The sequence below is a fragment of the Pseudophryne corroboree genome, chromosome 6 (assembly GCF_028390025.1).
Source record: "Pseudophryne corroboree isolate aPseCor3 chromosome 6, aPseCor3.hap2, whole genome shotgun sequence".
Classification (NCBI taxonomy): Eukaryota; Metazoa; Chordata; class Amphibia; order Anura; family Myobatrachidae; genus Pseudophryne; species Pseudophryne corroboree.
This window is the reverse complement of record NC_086449.1, coordinates 483,994,147-484,018,734: the sequence shown is the minus strand read 5'-3', so window position 1 is coordinate 484,018,734 and position 24,588 is coordinate 483,994,147. Positions and strand designations below refer to the sequence as shown.

Below are 24,588 nucleotides of genomic sequence, written 5' to 3'. Positions count from 1 at the left end.
CGGGACCTATTTGGTGCGATTTGATATTCTGCTAACACAATAACAAGATAAAAATACATTTTACTATACCAATGGAGCTTCCACAATTAGTATTGCAATAAGGAAACTGGAACAGTAAGAACATACAGTATGAAGCTATATAATAATGCTCAACTTAACAATATTCATTTTCTGAAAGAAAACCATTCAATAAGCTAAGAACTAGGTTGTGTGACTTTCTAATGCAGATAACACCTGTTGCTGCAAACATTGGCTGCTCAATTCGAAATTTGCAACAAATTAACATGGGTTTCAATGGGAGATATTGTACCTCTTAGTTTGCACCTCCCGACGAGGTGAAAATGAAGGAAAAAAGTCTTTATTTTAATTTACCTCTGGTACAGTGCTACCAATGAAAAATAATGTATTTAATGTAAAAGAGCTCCTATTGTTGTGGTTGGGGGGTACCATACTGGCGTGCGCCAGAATTAACCGATCAAGCATCCGGCTTCTAGCATGGCGTCCTTCATTTCTGTTGATCAGGGCCAGCCACTGACTAGCCTTTTTCCTGGTGACTGGCCCCTCCCCATGGACCAGCCTCAATGTTACTCCTTGTGCTTGGATCAGCCTTATAGCGATCTATACCACTGCTTCCTCACTCCCCATCTCTCACACCACCACACCTCCATAATATCTATAATATGTACCACAAATACTGTAAACACTGTTATTTGCTGAAATACAATTACTGGCTATCATCTTTCTTTACAATTACTGGCTATCCTTTTTCCTTTATTAATAAAATGTGTAAAAATTAACCAATTGACACTTGTTAACATTCTCCAATACTTTGCTTATTGCCACTGACAGCTTTCTACAGTATCCTTCTATCTTAATTGTCACGACATAGGGCCTAATTCAGATCAGATCGCAGCAGCAAATTTGTTAGCTAATGGGCAAAACCATGTGCACTGCGGAGGGTTGGGGGGGGGGCAGATATAACATGTGCAGAGAGAGTTAGATTTGGGTGGGTTATATGGGTTTTGTGCAGAGTAAATACTGGCTGCTTTATTTTTACACTACAATTTTGATTTCAGTTTGAACACACCCCTCCCAAATCTAACTCTCTCTGCACGTTATATCTGTCCCACCCCCCCTGCAGTGCACATGGTTTTGCCCATTTGATAACAAATGTTCTGCTGTGATCAGGTCTGATTTAGGCCCATAGTCGCAATGTTCTAGATTTGTCACTACTAATGAGTGAGATTCAGGAGCAAATCCAATGTTAATGTAACCAGCCATCACACAGTACGGAACTTGCAGCTAATTGAATCAGCTCCCCAAAAGTTCACCACTGCATGTTTATGGAATTCTCTTCTTTTCTGATAAGATATTGAAATCATTTAGAACAGTGGGCGAAAAAGTAAAATATTAAGAACAAAACAAAAGACAGTATACAGCATACCCTGCAACTGTAGATTTTTAATAGGTATAGTACCTTTTTTATGGTCTGTACCGATTTTGGGCTCAAGTATAGGAAAGGGGGCGTGGCCACACACCCCTTTACCCGCGGCCACGCCCCTTTTTCGGATTTGTACTGATTTTTCTGTGTAAAATGTTGGAGGGTATGGTATACAGTAGTAAGATAAGCAGACTACTTACTTTCCCTCTATCAAAATTCTGGATAATGGTCATATGAAGGTACTCTTTCCGCTGCCATTCTGACTGCATTGGGTAGCTGAGAAACTCTCTAAGTGGACGATCAGACCATTCTAGTAACTCATCATACAACAGAAGGGTGTAAGCAGCTTCTGCACAGGACAAAAAGATAACAAGAAACACTATACTATTAATAGGGCATACATAAGAACCAGTCGCCACTTTCATGCAAAATATAAGATAAGAATACCTTACTAACCCCCTTTTTATTTTAGCAAGCCCACTGCCTAATCTTACAACATTTATAGTATCTACATTTTTGTTTAAAGAAAAAATAAGATTTTAAACCTACCGGTAAATCTTTTTCTCGTAGTCCGTAGAGGATGCTGGGGACTCCGTAAGGACCATGGGGATAGACGGGCTCCGCAGGAGACATGGGCACTTTAAGAAAGACTTTAGGTATGGGTGTGCACTGGTCCTCCCTCTATGCCCCTCCTCCAGACCTCAGTTAGAGAAACTGTGCCCAGAGGAGACGGACAGTACGAGGAAAGGATTTTTGTTAAACCAAGGGCAAGATTCATACCAGCCCACACCATTCACACCGTATAACTTGTGATAAACTAACCAGTTAACAGTATGAAAAAACATATACATACAAAGTTCACAGGAGAAGATACTCGTATGAGCGCATGCTAACAAAAATTAATTTACAAAGTATACATTCCTTGTGTATCCACGGTGAATTTCCTAATCCTCTGCCTCCAATGTTTTAGTGATCTGAAGTCAACGGTTTCTCCGTTCCAATCGATGTATTAGGAAATTCACCCTGGATACACAAGGAATGTATACTTTGTAAATTAATTTTTGTTAGCATGCGCTCATACGAGTATCTTCCTCCTGTGAACTTTGTATGTATATGTTGTTGGGGGTGGTGACACCTTTTAGGAGGATTTATACGTTAGAGCAGCTTTGTTGCGCACATCTCTAAAATACCATTTCCTTTTTTTTGAACAGTATGAAAAAACAACATAGCATCAGTCGGAGACCGATGAAAACAATAACATAACCCTTATGTAAGCAAAACTATATACAAGTCTTGCAGAAGTAGTCCGCACTTGGGACGGGCGCCCAGCATCCTCTACGGACTACCAGAAAAAGATTTACCGGTAGGTTTAAAATCTTATTTTCTCTTACGTCCTAGAGTATGCTGGGGACTCCGTAAGGACCATGGGGATTATACCAAACGGGCGGGAGAGTGCAGATGACTCTGCAGCACCGATTGAGCAAACAGGAGGTCGTCCTCAGCCAGGGTATCAAACTTATAGAACTTTGCAAAGGTGTTTGAACCCGACCAAGTAGCAGCTCGGCACAGCTGTAGTGCCGAGACCCCTCGGGCAGCCGCCCAAGACGAGCCCACCTTCCTAGTGGAATGGGCCTTGACCGATTTTGGTAACGGCAATCCAGCCGTCGCATGCGCCTGCTGAATCGTGTTACAGATCCAGCGAGCAATAGTCTGCTTTGAAGCAGGAGCGCCAACCTTGTTGGCTGCATACAGGACAAACAGTGCTTCTGTTTTTCTGACTCTAGCCGTTCTGGCCACGTAAACTTTCCAAAACCCTGACCACATCAAGGGACTCGGAATCCTCCAAGTCTCGTGTAGCCACAGGCACCTCAATAGGTTGGTTCATATGAAAAGATGACACCACCTTAGGCAAAAATTGAGGACAGGTCCGCAATTCCGCTCTATTCATATGGAAAACTAGATAGGGGCTTTTATAAGACAGAGCCGCCAATTCCGACACTCGCCTAGCCGAAGCCAAGGCCAACAACATGACTACCTTCCAAGTGAGATATTTTAACTCCACCGTTTTAAGTGGTTCAAACCAGTGCGACTTAAGGAAACTCAACACCACGTTAAGGTACCAAGGCGCCACCGGAGGTACAAAAGGAGGCTGAATATGCAGCACTCCCTTCACAAAAGTCTGTACTTCTGGGAGAGAAGTCAATTCTTTTTGAAAGAAAATGGATAAGGCCGAAATCTGAACCTTAATGGAGCCTAGTTTTAGGCACAAATTCACTCCAGTTTGTAGGAAGTGAAGGAAACGGCCCAGATGGAATTCTTCCGTAGGAGCATTCCTGGCCTCACACCAAGAAACATATTTTCGCCATATACGGTGATAATGTTTAGCCATCACGTCCTTCGTTTGCTTTATCAGAGTAGGAATGACCTCATCCGGAATGCCCTTTTCCGCTAGGATCCGGCGTTCAACCGCCATGCCGTCAAACGCAGCCGCGGTAAGTCTTGGAACAGACAGGGCCCCTGTTGCAACAGGTCCTGTCTTAGAGGAAGAGGCCACGGATCTTCTGTGAGTATCTCCTGCAGATCTGGATACCAGGCCCTTCGTGGCCAATCTGGAACAATGAGAATTGTCTGTACTCCTCTTTTTCTTATTATTCTCAATACCTTTGGGATGAGAGTTAGAGGAGGAAACACATAGACTGACTGGAACACCCACGGTGTCACTAGGGCGTCCTCAGCTACCGCCTGAGGGTCTCTTGACCTGGCGCAATACCTCTGCAGCTTTTTGTTGAGGCGGGATGCCATCATGTCTATCTGGGGCAGTCCCCACTGGCTTGCAATCTGTGCGAAGACTTCCTGATGAAGTCCCCACTCTCCTGGATGCAAGTCGTGTCTGCTGAGGAAGTCTGCTTCCCAGTTGTCCACTCCCGGAATGAACATTGCTGACAATGCGCTTTCATGATTTTCCGCCCAGCGAAGAATCCTGGTGGCTTCCGCCATTGCCACTCTGCTCCTTGTGCCGCCCTGGCGGTTTACTTGAGCCACTGCAGTGATGTTGTCTGACTGGATCAGAACTGGTAAGTCGCGAAGCAAGGTCGAAGGGCGTTGTATATGGCCCTCAGCTCCAGGACGTTGATGTGAAGACAAGTCTCTTGACTTGACCAAACACCCTGGAAGTTTCTTCCTTGTGTGACTGCTCCCCAACCTCGGAGGCTCGCGTCCGTGGTCACCAGAACCGAGTCCTGAATGCCGAACCTGCGACCCTCTAGAAGGTGAGCATTCTGCAGCCACCACAGGAGAGATACCCTGGCCCTGGGGGACAGTGTGATCAACTGATGATTCATGTGACCCGGACCACTTGTCCAGTAGGTCCCATTGGAAGGTCCTCGCATGGAACCTGCCGAAAGGAATGGCCTCGTAAGATGCCACCCTCTTTCCCAGGACTCGAGTGCAGTGATGCACTGACACCTGTTTTGGTTTCAATAGGTTCCTGACCAGAGTCATGAGTTCTTGAGCCTTTTCCATTGGAAGATAAACCCTTTTTTGGTCCGTATCCAGAATCATGCCCAAGAAGGTCAGACGAGTCGTAGGAACCAGCTGCGACTTTGGTATATTGAGAATCCAGCCATGTTGCTGTAACACCTTCAGTGAAAGTGACACGCTGTTCAGTAACTGCTCTCGTGATCTCGCTTTTATGAGGAGATCGTCCAAGTATGGGATAATTGTGACTCCCTGCTTGCGCAGGAGCACCATCATTTCCGCCATTACCTTGGTGAAAGCCCAAACGGCAACGTTTGAAATTGGTAATGACAATCCTGTACCGCAAATCTCAGGTACGCCTGATGAGGTGGATATATGGGAACATGAAGGTATGCATCCTTTATGTCCAGAGATACCATAAAATCCCCCCCTTCCAGGCTGGCGATGACCGCCCTGAGCAATTCCATCTTGAACTTGAACCTCTCCAAGTATAGGTTCAGGGATTTTAAATTTAGAATGGGTCTGACCGAACCGTCCGGTTTCGGGACTACAAACAGGGTTGAGTAATATCCCCTCCCTTGTTGAAGTAGGGGGACCTTGACCATCACCTGTTGAAGATACAATTTGTGAATTGTATTTAACACTATCACCCTTTCTGGGGGAGAAGTCGGCAGGGCCGATTTGAAAAACCGGCGAGGAGGCACCTATTCGAATTCCAGCTTGTAACCCTGAGAAACAATTTCTATTGCCCAGGGATCCACCTGTGAGTGAACCCAGATGTGGCTGAAAATTCGAAGACGTGCCCCCACAGGGGCGGACTCCCTTAGCGGAGCCCCAGCGTCATGCGGTAGATTTTGTAGAGGCCGGGGAGGACTTCTGTTCCTGGGAACTAGCTGTGTTGTGCAGCTTTTTTCCTCTGCCCTTACCTCTGGCAAGAAAGGACGCACCTCGTACTCTCATTTCTTTGTGACCAAAAGGACTACATTTGATAATGTGGTGCATTCTTAGGCTGTGAGGGAATATAAGGCAAAAAATGTGATTGATTTACCAGCTGTAGCTGTGGAGACCAGGTCCGAGAGACCTTCCCCAAACAATTCCTCACCCGTGTAAGGTAAAACCTCCATATGCCTCTTTGAGTCGGCATCACCTGTCCACTGCCGGGTCCATAGGACTCGTCCAGCAGAAATCGACATAGCGTTGATTCTAGAACCCAGTAGACCAATGTCTCTTTGAGCATCTCTCATATATAAGACAGCATCTTTTATATGTCCTAGGGTCAATAAGATGGTATCCTTATCCAGGGTTTCAATTTCCACTGATAAGGTATCTGTCCATGCTGCTACAGCGCTACACACCCAAGCCGACGCAATAGCCAGTCTGAGTAAGGTACCCGAATGTGTGTAAATGGACTTCAAGGTAACCTCCTGCTTGCGATCAGCAGGATCCCTGAGGGTAGCCATATCTTGGGATGGCAGCGCTTCTTTTATTGCAATAATCATATATCGAATACATTTAGCCACTTTTGGCTGTAACTTTGCATCATCGTAGTCGACACTGGAGTCAGAATCCGTGTCGGTATGTGTGTCTACTATTTGGGATAGTGGGCGCTTTTGAGACCCCGAAGGTCCCTGCGACATAGGGACAGACATGGGTTGACTCCCTGGCTGTTCCCTAGCTTCCGCTTTGTCTAATCTTTTGTGCAATAAATTTACATTAGCACTTAAAACATTCCACATATCCATCCAGTCAGGTGTCGGCGCTGTCGACGGAGACACCACATTCATTTGCTCCTCCTCCTCCCTAGGAAAGCCTTCTACCTCAGACATGTCGACACACGCGTACCGACACACCGCACACTCAGGGAATCCTCTTATATGAAGACAGTTCCCCCACAAGGATACTTGGAGAGACAGAGAGAGAGTATGCCAGCACACATCCAGCGCTATATGACCCAGGAAAAAACACACACAATATGTTTACCTAGATAGCGCTGTATGTATTTAGCGCCAAATAAGCAGGGGAGAGTCCGGGGAGCTTCCTCTCTGCGCTGTGCTGTGGAGAAAATGGCGCTGGTGAGTGCTGAGGAAGAAGCCCCGCCCCCTCGGCGGCGAGCTTCTGTCCTGCTCAAATATCTAAAAACCTGGCTGGGGCTCTTTATATATACAGTGCCCAGCTGTATATATATACTTTTGCCAGAAAACGAGGTTTATTGCTGCCCAGGGAGCCCCCCCCCCCCCCCCCTGCACCCTTACAGTGACTGCTGTTTGTGTGTGCTGTGTGGGAGCAATGGCGCACAGCGTTACTGCTGTGCGTTACCTCAGTGAAGATCCGAAGTCTTCTGCCGCCTCTGAAGTCTTCTTTCTTCTCATACTCACCCGGCTTCTATCTTCCGGCTCTGCGAGGAGGACGGCGGCGCGGCTCTGGGACGGACGGCGAGGGTGAGACCTGCGTACCGATCCCTCTGGAGCTAATGGTAGCCTAAGAAACAGAGCCTAACATTAAAGTAGGTCTGTTTCTCTCCCCTCAGTCCCTCGATGCAGGGAGTTTGTTGCCAGCAGGCTCCCTGAAAATAAAAAACCTAACAAATATACTTTCTTTCAGGAAACTCAGGAGAGCTCCCTGTAATGCACCCAGTCTCCTCTGGGCACAGTAGTAAACTGAGTTCTGGAGGAGGGGCATAGAGGGAGGACCAGTGCACACCCATACCTAAAGTCTTTCTTAAAGTGCCCATGTCTCCTGCGGAGCCCGTCTATCCCCATGGTCCTTACGGAGTCCCCAGCATCCTTTAGGACGTAAGAGAAACATTTTTTTTTTTAGGATTTTTGGTCACTTACAGTTGAAACCTTTTCTCTTAAGAAGACTGGGCGACACTGGACCATGGGATTGGAGCTGTGCACTTAAACTACTGTAGCTTTAAATTCTGAGCCCCTCCCCCTGCAACCCCAACATGCCAGTACTTCTTTAAAAGGGTCCGGTAAGGAGTAGCAGTGCATCAGTGAAACAGAACAATCAAGTCAGTAGGGAAAAAAAGTACAACAACAAAAACCTTGTACAACTGAGCATGAGGGAGAGAATGCAGTGTTGCCAGTCTGCTTTAAAGAAAAAAGACTCAAAGGTAAGTGACCAAAATCCTATTTTCTCTTAAGCACAGTTGAGCGACACTCGACCATGGAATGTTCAACAGCAAGAGAGGGAATGCTCAGGCTGCTGACCAGAGAACTGTATGCTCAAAGTGGGTGTCGCTGGATGCAACAACATTAAAACAGTAAAAATGCATGGACAGAGGACCAAGTAGCTGCTCAGGAAGTGGCCACCGCCCTGGTGGAATGATGGTGCTGGTCGCCATGCACTAGTTTAGCAATGAGTGATGATCAACTGGATCAAAATCACAAAGTCTTATCCAAATAATTCTGGAGAGCTTGGATTACACGTAACAAGTCGTTCAATGAGGAAAAACTATTGCCTGATTTAAGTGGGAAGCCGAAACAACTTTTAGCTGGAACGTTGGAACCGAATGGAGAACTGCTCTATCATGGAAGATGAAAGGAGGCTTGCAAGGCAAAACCCCTAACTTGAAAACATGCCAAGCTAAGGCAATAGCCATAAGGCAAACCAGTTTCCAAGTAATGAAAATGAAGATCCGCTGAATGTAAAGGCTCAAATGGAGCCTGTTTGAGATCCATCAGAATTAGATGAAGATCCCACGGTGCTACCGGAGGACGAAATGGTTGTTGAATACACACCACACCCTGTAAAAAGATTTGGACCTCTAGAAGAAGGGCCAAATGCTGCTGGTAACAGATTGACAGGGCTGAAATCGTAGTTTAAAAAAAGAGAAAACACACGGGCAATGACTGCCCCGTTACATCGGGCGCTATTTAATTAATTAAAGAGAACACCTGATATATAATGGTTAATATAATAGCAGCTCCTACAGGGCAACTGGATGCCAAAGACAAAAATGCATACTTAATGTTCTATAAAAAACATTTAAGGAGCGCTAATATCCAATAAAAACTTTTTATTATTAGAGATAGTGGAAAACCACTTATGATGATTAGTTTATAAGTTAAAAACATAAGCAGTGCAAGTGCATATACATGTATAAGAAATCACATTCACAGTAAAAATAGCTTTAAATTCACTGCAGTTGGCCTTTATGCCAATTATTAGATATTTCAGTCCACAGTCATAGATAAGGCTGGTGGCATCCGTACTGATACAGGGGTAAGTAAATTGACTCCACAAGATAATTAGGATTTACTAGTGGATTTATGCAAAGGGGTTGTTATATTTGTAGTATGCTGTTGCTCACCCCTGGCATTAGGATCCGGTTTCTCACTTGTAATTGTAGACGCTGATTCCCGTCAATAGCAAGTAGCGGAGGTGGTTCTCGGCAGCCGACGGCGTCTGTAACAGGTTACCCGGCAAGGGAATACCCGAGATGAGGCGGCACCTCAGCAGAACGGGGCTTTTCCAAGCACAGCAACAAGAGTTGAGCAGGAATGGATCCAATAAACGTGATGGAAAGAGACCGTACTAATCCCTTAGTAACAGTAACGGATGATCCGTGGAAGTCTCCAGCAGTGGACAAGCAGTTAGAATGACCCTCTACGCGTTTCTCCGCCCACGATATCGGCGGTTTCCTCAGGAAGTGTGTATTCCCATTTTGGCAGGTGTGGATGTATTTAAGTAGGTATCAGCCAACCAGCTTTAGAGTCTGTTTATTCACACCTGGAGATTGTAGTTTAAAAAAAAACTAAGCTTTAAACCAGGTTCCAAACCCCCTGAAAGAAGGCTAAAAAAACAGAGAGAGGCAATACTTGGCTGTATAAACTAGTCTCTGTTCACACCACATGACATAGTGTTTCCAAACTCTGGTAATTGCATGACGAAACCGGTTTCTGGGCTTGCAGCATATTATGGACTACCGAGGGCAAAATAACTCAGGGGAAGGTCCTCGTGTAGAAACGTACATTGTGGTAGCAGGTCTGGATGAAGTGGAAGATATCACTTGGGACCTAGCAACATTCTGAGGATGTCAGCGTACCACGACCTCTGTAGTCTTTATCCACTAGGTTTACAGTCACATATTGATCCATGATGCGCTTCAATACAAGAGGCAACATTGGGGTCGGGGGAAACAGATATGCGAGATGAAATCCCACTGGAACAAAGTTCTCTGCCCAGGAAAGGACTTAGGCCACCTCCACCATCGCTGACGTGCTCTTTTTGCCTCCCTGATGATTTACATATGCCACCACCATGGTGTTGTCTGACTGAATACAAACTGACCAGCTGGCCGGGGTCGACTGTACTTCTAAGAGAGCTAGGAAGATGGTTTGGAGCTTGAACACACTGATCGGCAGAGCCATCTCTGACAGTGACCAAAGGCCCTGGAGCCAAAGATGTAATGTTACAGCACCCCATCCTAGGAGACTTGCATCTGTGGTTATGATGACCCAATCTGGAGTGACCAAGGATCATCCTTGGAGGAGATGATCGGAAACCAACTACCAATACAGAGATTAACGAATGCTGTTGGGACAGAATGAAAAACTGATATGAGAAGGATGCTGAACATCCCATTCATTTTTAAAGAATTTGCCACTGGAATTCCCATAAATGAAACCTGGTGTACTGAAAGGTCTCGAAGGTGGAAACCATTGTGCCCAACAGCTTCATGCATAGCAAGATCGATAAATGAGGCACTGACAGTAACATCAAGACCAGTTCTGCAGGGTCCATGCTTTGGACTCTGGAAGGAAAACTCACTTGAGAGAGGTGTCGAAGACCACCTCCAGAAGCTGTAGGTGTTAACAAGGTATTAGGTGAGACTTCTTGAAATTCAAGATCCAGTCATGACGCTGAAGTATTTGAACCATGCAATTTAGGTGCTTTTGTAACTGCAAAGGCCTTCACAAGCAGATCGTCCAAATAAGTTACAGATGTAGCCACGCTCATCTAACGTGGCTGCATTGCAGGTGGGCACTCTTGGCGTGCTCCCATTCATGCGAATAGGGCGCATGCACATCTATGACCTATGCACCCCAGACGTGCCCGCGCATTGGGCCGCAGATGATCGTGATAACTTCTTTGGATAGTAAGCTCGCCATCATCAACATGGTCTTGGTAAAAACTCATGGAGCCTTTGCTATTCTGTATGATGGGGCCTGGAATTGAAAGTGATCGGATCAGACTTCAAAAACAGAGGAGAGAATGATACATTCCTGAAGTCTAATAAAGCCAAATATTGATTAGCCTCCATGCTGAAGATCAGTGATCTGAAGATATTCCATTCGAAAATGATCTAATGATAACCTGGTGTTCAAGGCTCAGGAAATGTAAAAATGGCTGGAATAAGCTATTCTTCTTTCGAAACAAGCAGCAGTTTGGAGTAAAACCCCAGTTTTCGTATCAGCGGAGGAACTGGAGCAATGACGCCATCCAAAAGTAAAGAATTGATAGCCTGGTGAAATACCTCCCTCTTCTCCAAATTCCAGGGAAGAGCAGTGGAGAAAAACCGCCATGGTGGCAGATCCCTGACATCGATGATGCAATCTTTGAAAATGATGCCCAGAACCAATACGTCTAAAGACAACTCCACCCAATGGTCTCTGAACTTGAGTAACCACCCTCCAACCTGCGGCCAGACTAGGGGAGAGAGACCCTGTCAGGTGCTAGGCTTCTTCGGAGTCTTTGCTCCTGAGTGTTAGCTAGCACCAGATAATCTGGCCTTCAAAGCCGAACCCCCTGCCGGGGAAGAAACGACCCCTGGCAGACTGGCCACTTATGGACACCTCAGAAGGGGGAAGGAAAAGTTTAGAAACTCGGACCCAGCTGTTTAGGGGTAGCTACTAAAAAAGTGCTTTTCCCATGTAGCCTAGATAATAATGGTATCCAGTTCTGGCCCTTATATTTAAGAGAGACTGCATAGCAGCCTCCCAAAATGTGCATTGCTCATTGAGGCACATAAAGAACACTGGCATGATAGGGTTGCAGTAGGAGCTCACAATTTAAAGATACAGTAATTTAAGTGCCAAACTCAAGCCCAACCTGCAATCCCATGTTCCAGTGATGCCCAAGAGAAAAAAGCAATAAGCAATGCAGATACAGATGTGTCCCCCATCTATTGTTAATTTGCGCTATTAGCCTGGCGCAAATAAGTTGCTTCAAGAGGTGTAGCTCCCTATCTTTTTCAAGAGGTAGCGCACCATCTTTTTTGCCTCTTATTCACATCGCAGACACATGACACAACACTCAAAGTGTACTAGAGACACTGGGTTGTGACACTAACCACAAAGGAATACGTTTTAAACATTCAGGGGTATATTCAATTAAAATCGAAAACTGCTGTCTGTCGAAAAGACGGCAGTTTTCGACTTTTTAATGTCGAATCCTGATTCAACCTATTCAATATTTTGCTAAATTTTTTGACAAGTCGATAATTTCGACTTGTCGAAAAGCATGTGGATCGGCGGAATAGCTGCCGATCCAAGTGTTGATGTTGAAAACGGGGCCAAATCCGACAGGTTTTGGCCCCCTTTTCGACCATCTCAATCCGACATCAAAATGATGTCGGAATGAGATGCGGACCCAAAGGAGGCGAGGGGGGGGGAACCACAGGTGACAGCCGGCGGGCATACAGGGCGATCAGCGCTACAGTAGCGCTGCAGCTGGATGTCACTCAGCCGCCCAACCTCACGGCAGCTTCCACCCGGCTCAAGCACGCTGCTGGAGCCGGGTGAAAGCTCCCGTGAGGTCGGGTGGCTGAGTGACATCCTGCTGCAGCGCTAGATCTACCTGTATGCCCGCCGGCTGTCCCCCTGCGGCTCGCCCCCCTTCTCCTCCTCTGCGTCCCATCTTAATTTGACTTGAAAAAGTCGAATTAAGATGGGATTGAATAGGGGTTGTCGGATCCATTCCGACAAATACATGTCGGAATGGATCCGACTTTAATTGAATATACCCCATACTGTACTGTAGAAAGTGACAGGTGAAGCACACTGGAACTTGGTGTGAGAAAAAGCTGTGGATGCTGTATTATAGCACTTCGTACACAGATTCAGAAGCACACATAAATACAAATGTTGCACATCAAATTGATCAGTGTAATCTAGCAGAGTAGTTTTCTCACTTCCAGTTATGTTATTTATGTTAATAAAATGCACACTTTGAGAAGAAGAAAAAAAAAAAAAGACGCTGTGTGTAGTCGAGTCACCCAGGTTCTGTCACGCCGGTGAGCTTTTGTTTGGCTCAAATAAAGTCACAGTATATAAGGACACATTTGTATGTGCTAAAAATACAAAAAGAAACAAGGTTTTCATCAGTGGTGACACCAGGGTCGGTTACACCTGGCGCAACCAATAGCCTCTCTGTGAACACCAAAGGCATTTGTGTCCATAAAGGTGTGACCTCATGGAAATTGGGCATGTTATCATAGGAGGCTTCATTCTACATCACTTTGGGAGCATGGCCTCACAGAAGCCCATGCACTACATCACTCTGAGGGCATGGACTCAAAGAAGACCCCTTTCTACATCACTGTGAGGGCATGCCCAGCATTCCCGGAGATGCTGGGCTGCCCCCGGAGACTCATAATGCACTACTGACTCATTCTAAGGGACAGGAGCTGCAGCACCCGACTCCCAGTTACTGCGGAAAAGCGGGCAATTTCGTATCACCCCTTCTAATGGTGACAGCTGGAGGTGGCCCACACATCGCTTCTGATGCCACTGGTTCTCATATAATAGAGAAATCTATGTGTTGCAGATAAGAAATTTAGGTAACATCTCATAAACTCTAATAGTACATGATTCTTGAATTTAATATTTAACAATCACAGATTATGTTATAATCTGAGCTCAATGTCATATAAAAATATAAAATGGATTACCTGTGAAATTTTGTGCTTTCATGTGCAGATCATAGAGTTTGTGAATATATCTTATATACATTTCTTCTTTGTTCAATTCTGTTTTATAAAAATTCTGAGGGGAAACAGTTTGAGTTTAATAATATTCTAAAAATATTTGGCAACATACTATTATTTCTTACACTTCAATCAATGAAAATAAATGCATGTCCGATAAACATTTTAATAATAAAACAGTTTAATTTGCTGTAAAAAGGTTCTTTGTATTTAAAAAAACAAACATCAATGTATGCAAATGATGTAACATCATATTCATAATTGTCCGTTATGTTTGTCCTACATGCTGAACATCTTCATGAACACTGATACCATAATACATTTTTAAGGCCTTAACATATGACAACGCAGATACACAAAACTTGTGAATGCTTAAAAAACATTTTTAAATGCAATAAAGGAACCTTTTATACAACCATGTCTGAATACTTCAACCCCTGCTTTATGGTTTTTCTCTAATCTCATATAAAAGAGGGTATTTAACCCGGCGTTTAACACGGATTATGCTTTAGGTGCCTCAGGCGATAAGTGGCTACAGGAGCTGCGATAACATATGGGATCCCATGTATTTTTGCGCGGTCGCGGGTCCGTTTTTGGCCGATGAATACGGATACCATCCGTTTTCACCCACAGAAATCGGATCGAATTGGATACCCCCCAAAGGTGGAATACAGTATCTCTCTTAGAAAACAGACTTACATTAGGGAATATGCTTACATAATAATGTATAATACCTATGCAGGGGGAGAACCTGTACTTAATTTTTATTTTATTTTGCGCTATAATTAAGAATCTATCATGTTATTTTCCAGCTATTTCTGTGCATGTATCATTTATCATTTTAGAATATAAGCAACTTGTTTGCTCTATCACAATATTTTAAATTAACATAAGAACTGGAACAAATTAGCATCAATAAAAGTATAAAATTAAGTATTTGGCAGACTATTCTTTCCCTACAGTTTGCACCACTGCTTGGTCTTGACCTTTTCCAACTTGATTTTTTTCTTTTGAGTTGCTTTGTCAAGCTACTGTACAGCAATTTCTAGTTGTCATTTGTTTGGGAACTTAAAAACATACATTCACAGTTGGTAGCACATGTACTGTAGCAAAATTTACCGCAGCTAATTGATTCACTGGGGTCTATTCAGTTAACTCCGATACCCAGCACTTGTTGGGGATTATGCTTCAGGTGCCTCAGGCACGCACAGCATAATCCCAGATACACAGCCCTCAGGGCCACGATGACACATGGGTCCGAGTACTTATCATGGACCCCAGGAGTTATCGCACAAAAATGGGACATTTTTCTCCAGAAAAAATGTGCTTTAATTGGATGGCTTGATAATGACTTAGAAAAATGATCGGGGCTAATTGAATACTGGGCAAAAGGTTTCTCTATACAGTATCTCTTATTTTTTTTTGTTATCATGTTCATCAGCAATGTTGTCGAGTGCACTTGCTAAATGCTGTAAGCTATATAGAAATCACTGCATCTTTTTTCTCAACAACCATTCCACCCCACCCCCCGGATAATTTTGGGAGAATCACTGGGATTTGCTCTGACACCCCTCCCTGAGGGTTTTTTAAGCAATTGGAAGTTTCCAACTAGCTTAATTCATCTGTAGTTACTCACCTTCTAGTGTCTTTTCCAGCACCGTGATCCAGACTCCTGTAGCAGCGGTGAGTATGCGAGTCCCTATTAGTGTGTGTAAGCGAGTGTGTGAGTTACCCTCCCGTGTAGTGTCATCCCCTCGGAGTCAGCGGCTGGAAGAACCCAGCAGCCTCCTCCCAAGTGTAAAGATGGAGGGAAGACCATTGGAGAGGTGAGTATAATTTTTGTTTATTTTTTTTACCCACGCCGCAGGGTTTTCAGAGGTTTTTAAATTGGATACTGCAGGTATCAGGGGAGCGCATACCCGCGGTAATCCAAAATTGGCCGTGAAGTAGCAAGGTTTTTATCTTGCACTCAACTGAATTTGCCCCAAAGTAAATGGGTGGTTATTTAAGCAACAGTTATCTTCCAGCTCTCCACAACTATATACATGTTTCTATCATCATCAGCAAATGTTTTGATTATTTATATTGATCATTGTCAATTGCACCTGTATTTATATAACTACTGTACAATGTATTATAATGATTTGGATGCTAGAATTTAGTAATGACATACTAAACTGCTGTACCTTTAGACAAAGCCCCACGGGATTTATAGTAAATGCCTCCTGATTGCTAAATGCAACAGGCCTCTCTCAGATGTCAAACCTTGCTATTGTCACTATGGCTGCAACAACAGCATCTCATTATTTTAGACAAGTTCACATCTTAACCTCTTTACAGTCTGGATTGTAACATCATATTGTTTGCATATTAAAGCTATTCGGCCTTTGAAAATCCTGCTCACAAGTAATCACCTGGGTTATAAGGATAAACTAGATGAGTTGGAGCTATTCCCTTACCTGAGAGAAACACTTAATTCACATCATTACACTGAATAGATTTGTATTGCAGCCAGTGCCAGTTTTAAGGGAGAATTAGGCATGTTGTAAACTAAGAATAAGTATCATACCAGTAGACTAACGGTGCACCCAATCTTTTTTCCATCCACTTCACCCATCTTCATGCAGTCTCTGAAATTAGATAGAGAAATGGTTTCCAGAGCAAATGGATAAAAACTATTTTAATGAATACATGGCACAAGGCAAAGCCCAGATGATTTCTGATTCATTACTTAAAACAGACATGTATACTAATGGATAATATTAAGTACAGCACTAAAGATACAAGAATAAAACTGCAAACATCTCACTATAATGGTACAGATTGGACTAGTACCTTCCGACTATCCTGTGGAAATATTTGAAAGATATTTATGGAGTCTTTTTACCATCAGTAAGTGCTTTCCTAAAATAGCAAAGAACACACCATCACCTGCATACTCTAAAAGTCACTGCTCCCTCCAAGAAATTGCAGAAAATGCTTATGCATCCAATTATTTGTGGGCATATGTGGGACTATAATGCTATAAATCACTGCTTACAGTATGCCATCTAGCTGAACTAACATAATGAAGACAAAACTATTTTATATTCAGCAAAGGAATTGATGGCATCAATCATGCAGCAATGTTGTAAAAAGGAAGGAGCGAGCAATATCTGTTGAGGTTTCTATCACTGATACCATTGTTGATACGATCAATCCATTCTACTCTGCTGTATGTTTTAAGTGGCAACAAAATACAGCTCTAGAACTTCACAGACAAAGTCAGAAGATCCCATAAGAAAGTCATACAGCACATGAGAAATAATGTAAGCTTGAATCTTGTATTCAACATTTTCAGCTTATTTTTACTGTTCATTGGCTTCTCTGAGTGTAGCAATGTCACTAATTTATTCTCCCCCTTTCTCACCATCATAAAAGCTCTCTGTTCACAGAAAACATCCAATCACTCCTCACCTGTAGTCCAGCAACCTCTCCATCAGTCTTGTTACAGTGGCAATTAACGACACTCCGCTTTCTCTCCATGTTTCTCGCTCAATTTTTTTTAATAAGCTGAAAAATAATTAGCCAGTACAAAGAAGAGTCAGCACATGCCACATTTTTATTATCTATTTTTTTTAACTCTAAACACAGACAAAAGTATGTTGAGAGCAAATATTGCATGAAAGTTTTTCTATTGACTTATGTAAAGACAATTAGAATAATAGACCAACAAGATTCTAGATGACCTATCTAAACTGTTTCAATTCAGGATACAGTGGCCTCTAGTGGTAAGAGCATTTTCTGTACCTTATGCGCCTAATATTGAGGTGATGATACAATTTTGTGTTTAAGCACTTGCGCCTCGACATTTGTTTTATGAATTTCACTTATCTTCAGGTTACAGCTACCATATGCAGTATAAGAATCAAAAACAAAAATGGGTCAATTATCAATATCTCCAAAATTTGCACCTGGGCTATACAAGGGCAAAATTTAAATATCAAAGCAAACTATTTCAGAAGCTCTGTAACTCAAAATAAGGCAAGCCTTCAAGAGATGTATTTTACTTGCATATACATGCCCTCACTGTATTACGTTTGCATGTTAATGGTCTTGATCCATTTCTAAAAACACAAAGGTACCACAAGACGGGATCAGTACGTAATCCCGCTGGATGGGATCCCGGCGGTCGAAATACCGATGCCGGAATCCCGAAAACACAATCCTGACAGGGGTGGCGAGCGGAACGCAGCCCCTGGCGGGCACGGTGCCTCGCTGCGCTCGGCACACTATTATATTCTCCATCTATGGGTGTCGTGGACACCCACGGAGGGAGAATATGTCGGGATTGTGGCGGTCGGGATTCCGGCGTCGGTATTTCGACCGCCGGGATCCCGTCCAGCGGGATGTTGACCGCATCCCCACAAGACAGCAACTTTACCTAAGAAAGCAAGTTGTGCGTATTCATAGTACATCAGTTTAGCATCAAGATGCATCATTACGTAGCACAAATGATTTTACATGCTTCTAAATGAGGCCTACATCCGCATATTTAACTTGTTTTAGACATATGCATTAAACTCAAAGAGTCAAACCAGACTTACAGTATATGTTGGTTGTAAATTTGCACCTTATTGAGCTATAGTAATTCTGGTGCCACAATGTGGATATTCTCTGTATAACTACTGTACAAAGTTCAGGCATTTCAGGGACGTGCGGTGAGCTAAATGGCTCAGGAGGCACTGGCTAGCACCAGAGCCAGATTTAAATGCAGTATATGAGCCAAATGGTACATCTGGGCATTATACACAGGTGCAGAAGTATAAACTCTTGGAAATTAGGTGACTTTTGATCTGAGATGTGCAGAAAAGATAGGCAGGAGAGGCACTGCCTAACCTGCTATAGACCTTTTACTCCAGTGTTTTGACTACAAAAATGATTAGAATAATACAAAGAAGATTATTTCAAACATGCTCTTTGTATTTTTCATATACTTTAGACAGTCAAAACTCTGACACAAACATTTGTATGACTGAAAAGGCTCTGCCTCACCCCACCGCACATCACTGAGGCATTTAATTGCTGTCGTCCAGTTTCCCATGTAAACACTTCATAACAGCCACAAATTTACTTGACTCAATGTCAGGGTTTTTCTTTTAACTTTTTATTGTTCTACCTAACCAGCTGCATTTTCCCATGCATCTGTGTCTAATGTTCAGATTATGCCTAGAGTCTCTTCACCTGTACACATATCTTACCTAGGATAGGGACCAAACAGAGGAATTCTAATCCAGGAAGCAGTGATAAAAAATAATGTTCAGATTATGCACAAAATTAATATTTAAGCAGTTATGTTTTCAATAGGAAATGTGTATTAAAAAAAATATGTTTGACTTCCTAAAACAATGAAAAATAAACAATATTACAAGTTTTATTAAAGTGGAACGTATTTGCAAAATCCATCTATAAAACCAGACAATCCCACGAAGACCTTATTATTTGTATTGGCAAAACAACTATTAACCTTATTTTATACCATTTCTATACATATTAATATTTGATTATTACAGAATTTCTAGGGTCCCTGATGGTCAAATAGGCTAAATATTCAATATAACTACTGTTTAGCAAATAGCAACAACCATAGTTCTAACAACTTAATTACACTTTGTACAGCCCAATATTAAGCCCTGCTGATATCATTTAATACATTCATCATGAGTATTGGTTCTAGATGTTCAACACAATGACATGGCACAGACCGACCGGCGGTATTTCGACGGCTGTTGGGATTCTGGCGCTGGTCTCCTGACCACCGGTAAATTAACTACATCCTGCACAGACAGCTGAAGTATACATAATGACATGACAGAGATAACTAATGTTTTGTGTCTGCAGCTTGATCAATACATTTTCTACTGAATGGTCTGTGTGCCACAGTGCCATACTACACACAAGCTTTTTCTGCAGAATGTAGAACAGCAAGCATAAAACTAAAATTACTTAGGTGGTGCTTTCCTTATAAAGGTACACTACTGAAGCGTAAAGTTGCACAAAGAGAAAAATGCTAGAAAATTGGTATGATAAATGTTCTGGGCTTCTCTACAGGAATATATCACAGATGAAGCATGCCATATGTCAACCCCTCAAATACATCATGAACACGTCAACAACTTTCACAGTAAGAATTTTGAGCCTCATAACTGTATATATATGCAGCAGTTTGCCAACACTAACTTCTAGCAGTTTGCATACTGAAATTACAGTTTATTAAAGCAATTTATAAAACATCTGTAGATGAGTCAAAACACTCATTATTAATCATACTATACTCCACTAATCCAAATGCTAATGCCCCTGATCTGAAATGAATATGATTGCCCCATAAAAATATAACTATTCATGCCCCATTAATAGTATTAATACTATTAACTGTTCATGTTCCCATTAATAATTCCTTTTGCCAGAATGAAAAAGGAAAAAAGCTGCAACTATAATAGATAACTGACATCTTTATCCTGTCTTTGTCCAACATAATCCATATGGGATCAAGTCAATTCATATCTGACAAGTAAACCCTACTGAACCAACTGACCGCTCCAGGGGAATGCCAGACGCAAAATAAGTTAATATCTGCCGAGCACGGCAGAGCAGTCTGTATTACCACTCAGCCAATCATTTATAGTCATAAAAAACACATTATTTTAATTATATTAATACATGGAAACAAAACGAACAGTAGCAATAGATACACATGTGTATCACAACAAAACCCATGTCCATAAAACAATGCTGATTGTTAGTAAATGTCTTCACCATTAATCATGAATATATTATATTCTTCTTCTTATTATTATTATTATTATTATTATGAAATGAGAGTTGATTTGGAGAGGAACAATTCTAACCAGTGAGCAATGTTTATGGACTTCAACATGAAACACTACAATTGTTGGCTTATTCCTATTCCTCAACATTGGCCTACATTCTGCTGCTACTAATTGGCCGTGTAATGTCAGTGGAGCACACTGCCAGCTATCAAACACTTATTTGTAAATCTCCATGTCTATGATACAATAAGATATGACCCATGGCTAGAGTACAATACCATAATTGGTACTATACACATTCCATGAAAATGTGGACTATGACCCAAATATAATAGGCTCTGATTTGCTGGTTGAGATGTGAATTTGGCAACATAGGGGGTTATTCAATGCTTGTCGGATCCTTTCCGATGGAAAGGATCTGACAAAGCAGTATTCAATGAGCGGCCAAATGCGACAGGATTTGGCCATTCCCGGCAATGACAATCCTACTTTTTTTTAAAAGTCGGAATGACATTTTCAGAAACAGGCCGCGGATAAAACAAAACACGTAGATACGCGGCTAATCCACCGATCCACGTGTTTTCTGACAAGTCAGAATTGCCGACTTGTCGGGAAAAAAAGCACTAAATGGGTCGGAACCCCTTCCAACCTAAAAAAATCGGAAACTTCCGCTTTTCTGACAAGCATTGAATAACCCCCATAGCCTCTATAGATTTAAGGCGCCAATTAGTTTTAAGGTGAAAACAATTTGTTTTAAAACTAATTGACACTTTAAATGTAGTGCCTATGTTGCCAGTATCATTCTGGGACCAGCAAATCTGAGCCTGTTATATTTGGGCCTATGTTTCTATAGTGCAAATACAGAATGATAAAAAATAAGAATTTACTTACCGATAATTCTATTTCTCGTAGTCCGTAGTGGATGCTGGGAACTCCGTAAGGACCATGGGGAATAGCGGCTCCGCAGGAGACAGGGCACATCTAAAGAAAGCTTTAGGATCACCTGGTGTGCACTGGCTCCTCCCCCTATGACCCTCCTCCAAGCCTCAGTTAGGATACTGTGCCCGGACGAGCGTACACAATAAGGAAGGATTTTGAATCCCGGGCAAGACTCATACCAGCCACACCAATCACACTGTACAACTTGTGATCTGAACCCAGTTAACAGCATGATAATAGAGAAGCCTCTCGAAAAGATGGCTCACTACAACAATAACCCGAATTTTTTGGTAACAATAATTATGTACCAGTATTGCAGACAATCCGCACTTGGGATGGGCGCCCAGCATCCACTACGGACTACGAGAAATAGAATTATCGGTAAGTAAATTCTTATTTTCTCTGACGTCCTAGTGGATGCTGGGAACTCCGTAAGGACCATGGGGATTATACCAAAGCTCCCAAACGGGCGGGAGAGTGCGGATGACTCTGCAGCCCCCAATGAGAGAACTCCCGGTCCTCCTCAGCCAGGGTATCAAATTTGTAGAATTTTACAAACGTATTTGCTCCTGACCAAGTAACTGCTCGGCAAAGTTGTAAAGCCGAGACCCCTCGGGCAGCTGCCCAAGATGAGCCCACCTTCCTTGTGGAGTGGGCATTTACAGATTTTTGGCTGTGGCAGGCCTGCCACAGAATGTGCAAGCTGAATTGTACTACAAATCCAACGAGCAATAGTCTGCTTAGAAGCAGGAGCACCCAGCTAGTTGGGTGCATAGAGGATAAACAGCGAGTCAGATTTCCTGACTCCAGCCGTCCTGGAAACATATATTTTCCGGGTCCTGACAACGTCTAGCAACTTGGAGTCCTCCAAGTCCCTAGTAGCCGCAGGCACCACAATAGGTTTGGTTCAGGTGAACGCTGAAACCACCTTAGGGAGAAACTGAGGACGAGTCCTCAATTCCGCCCTGTCCGAATGGAAAATCAGATAAGGGCTTTTACAGGATAAAGCCACCAATTCTGACACGCGCCTGGCCCAGGCCAGAGCCAACAGCATGACCACTTTTTCTGTGAGATATTTTAACTCCACAGATTTAAGTGTGTCAAACCAATGTGACTTTTGGACCCCAAAAACCACCTGGAGATCCCAAAAGTGCCACTAAAGGCACAAAAGGAGGCTGTATATGCAGTACCCCTTTAACAAATGTCTGAACTTCAGGGACTGAAGCTAGTTCTTTTTTGGAAGAAAATTGACAGAGCCGAAATTTGAACCTTAATGGACCCCAATTTCAGGCCCATAGATACTCCTGTTTGCAGGAAATGCAGGAATCGACCCAGTTGAATTTCCTCCGTCGAGCCTTACTGGCCTCGCACCACGCAACATATTTTCGCCAAATGCGGTGATAATGTTTTGCGGTTACATCCTTCCTGGCTTTGATCAGGATAGGGATGACTTCATCCGGAATGCCTTTTTCCTTCAGGATCCGGCGTTCAACCGCCATGCCGTCAACGCAGCCGCGGTAAGTCTTGGAACAGACAAGGTCCTTGCTGGAGCAGGTCCCTTCTTAGAGGTAGAGGCTACGGATCCTCCGTGAGCATCTCTTGAAGTTCCGGTTACCAATTCCTTCTTGGCCAATCCGGAGCCACTAATATAGTGCTTACTCCTCTCCATCTTATCAATCTCAGTACCTTGGGTATGAGAGGCAGAGGAGGGAACCCATACACTGATTGGTATACCCACGGTGTTACCAGAGCATCTACAGCTATTGCCTGAGGGTCCCTTGACGTGGCGCAATACCTGTCGAGTTTTTCCCAACGGTTTATAATCATGTGGAAGACTTCTGGGTGAAGTCCTTACTCTCCCGGGTGGAGGTCGTGCTGAGGAAAACTGCTTCCCAGTTGTCCACTCCCGGAATGAAAACTGCTGACAGTGCTATCACATGGTTTTTCGCCCCGCGAAGAATCCTTGCAGCTTCTGCCATTGCCCTCCTGCTTCTTGTGGCACCCTGTCTGTTTACGTGGGTGACTGCCGTAATGTTGTCCGACTGGATCAACACCGGCTGACCTTGAAGCAGAGGTCTTGCTAAGCTTAGAGCATTGTAAATGGCCCTTAGCTTCAGGACATTTATGTGAAGTGATGTCTCCAGGCTTGACCATAAGCCCTGGATATTCCTTCCCTGTGTGACTGCTCCCCAGCCTCGCAGGCTGGCATCCGTGGCCACCAGGACCCAGTCCCGCATGCCGAATCTGCGGCCCTCTAGAAGATGAGCACTCTGCAACCACCACAGGAGGGATACCCTTGTCCCTGGTGACAGGGTTATCCGCTGAAGCATCTGAAGATGCGACCCGGACCATTTGTCCAGTAGGTTCCACTGGAAAGTCTTGCGTGGAATCTGCCGAATGGGATTGCTTCGTAGGAAGCCACCATTTTTACCCAGAACCCTTGTGCATTGATGCACTGAGACTTGGTTCGGTTTTAGGAGGTTCCTGACTAGCTCGGATAACTCCCTGGCTTTCTCCTCCGGGAGAAACACCTTCTTTCTGGACTGTGTCCAGGATCATCCCTAGGAACAGAAGACAAGTCGTCGGAACCAGCTGCGATTTTGGAATATTGAGAATCCAATCGTGCTGCCGCAACACTACCTGAGGTAGTGCTACACCGATCTCCAACTGTTCCCTGGATCTCACCCTTATCAGGGAATCGTCCAAGTAAAGGATAACTAAAATTCCCTTCCTTCGAAGGAATATCATCATTACGGTCATTACTTCAGTAAAGACCCGGGGTGCCGTGGACCATCCCTACGGCAGCGTCTGAACTGATAGTGACAGTTCTGTACCATAACCTGAGATACCCTTGGTGAGAAGGGTAAATTTTGACATGAAGGTAAGCATCCTTGATGTCCCGAGACATCATGTAGTCCCCTTCTTCCAGGTTTGCAATCACTGCTCTGAGTGACTCAATTTTGAATTTGAACCTCTGTATGTAAGTG

The 24,588-nt window shown here is 43.5% G+C and overlaps 1 protein-coding gene across 3 annotated transcripts in view; it reads right to left on the bottom strand.

The window, feature by feature from the left end:
• DOCK4 (dedicator of cytokinesis 4) overlaps positions 1-24,588 on the bottom strand; it is an 803,151-nt gene that overhangs the window by 98,395 nt on the left and 680,168 nt on the right. For 2 of the 3 annotated variants that reach the window (XM_063927278.1, XM_063927280.1), the window contains 5 exons: positions 19,091-19,117; positions 17,307-17,402; positions 16,420-16,480; positions 13,815-13,908; positions 1,642-1,790 (listed from right to left, as the gene is read on the bottom strand). In XM_063927278.1, the coding sequence (XP_063783348.1) occupies positions 1,642-1,790; positions 13,815-13,908; positions 16,420-16,480; positions 17,307-17,402; positions 19,091-19,117 (427 nt within the window). The remainder of the gene's footprint in view (positions 1-1,641; positions 1,791-13,814; positions 13,909-16,419; positions 16,481-17,306; positions 17,403-19,090; positions 19,118-24,588) is intronic. The other variant, XM_063927279.1, reaches the window with a different exon arrangement.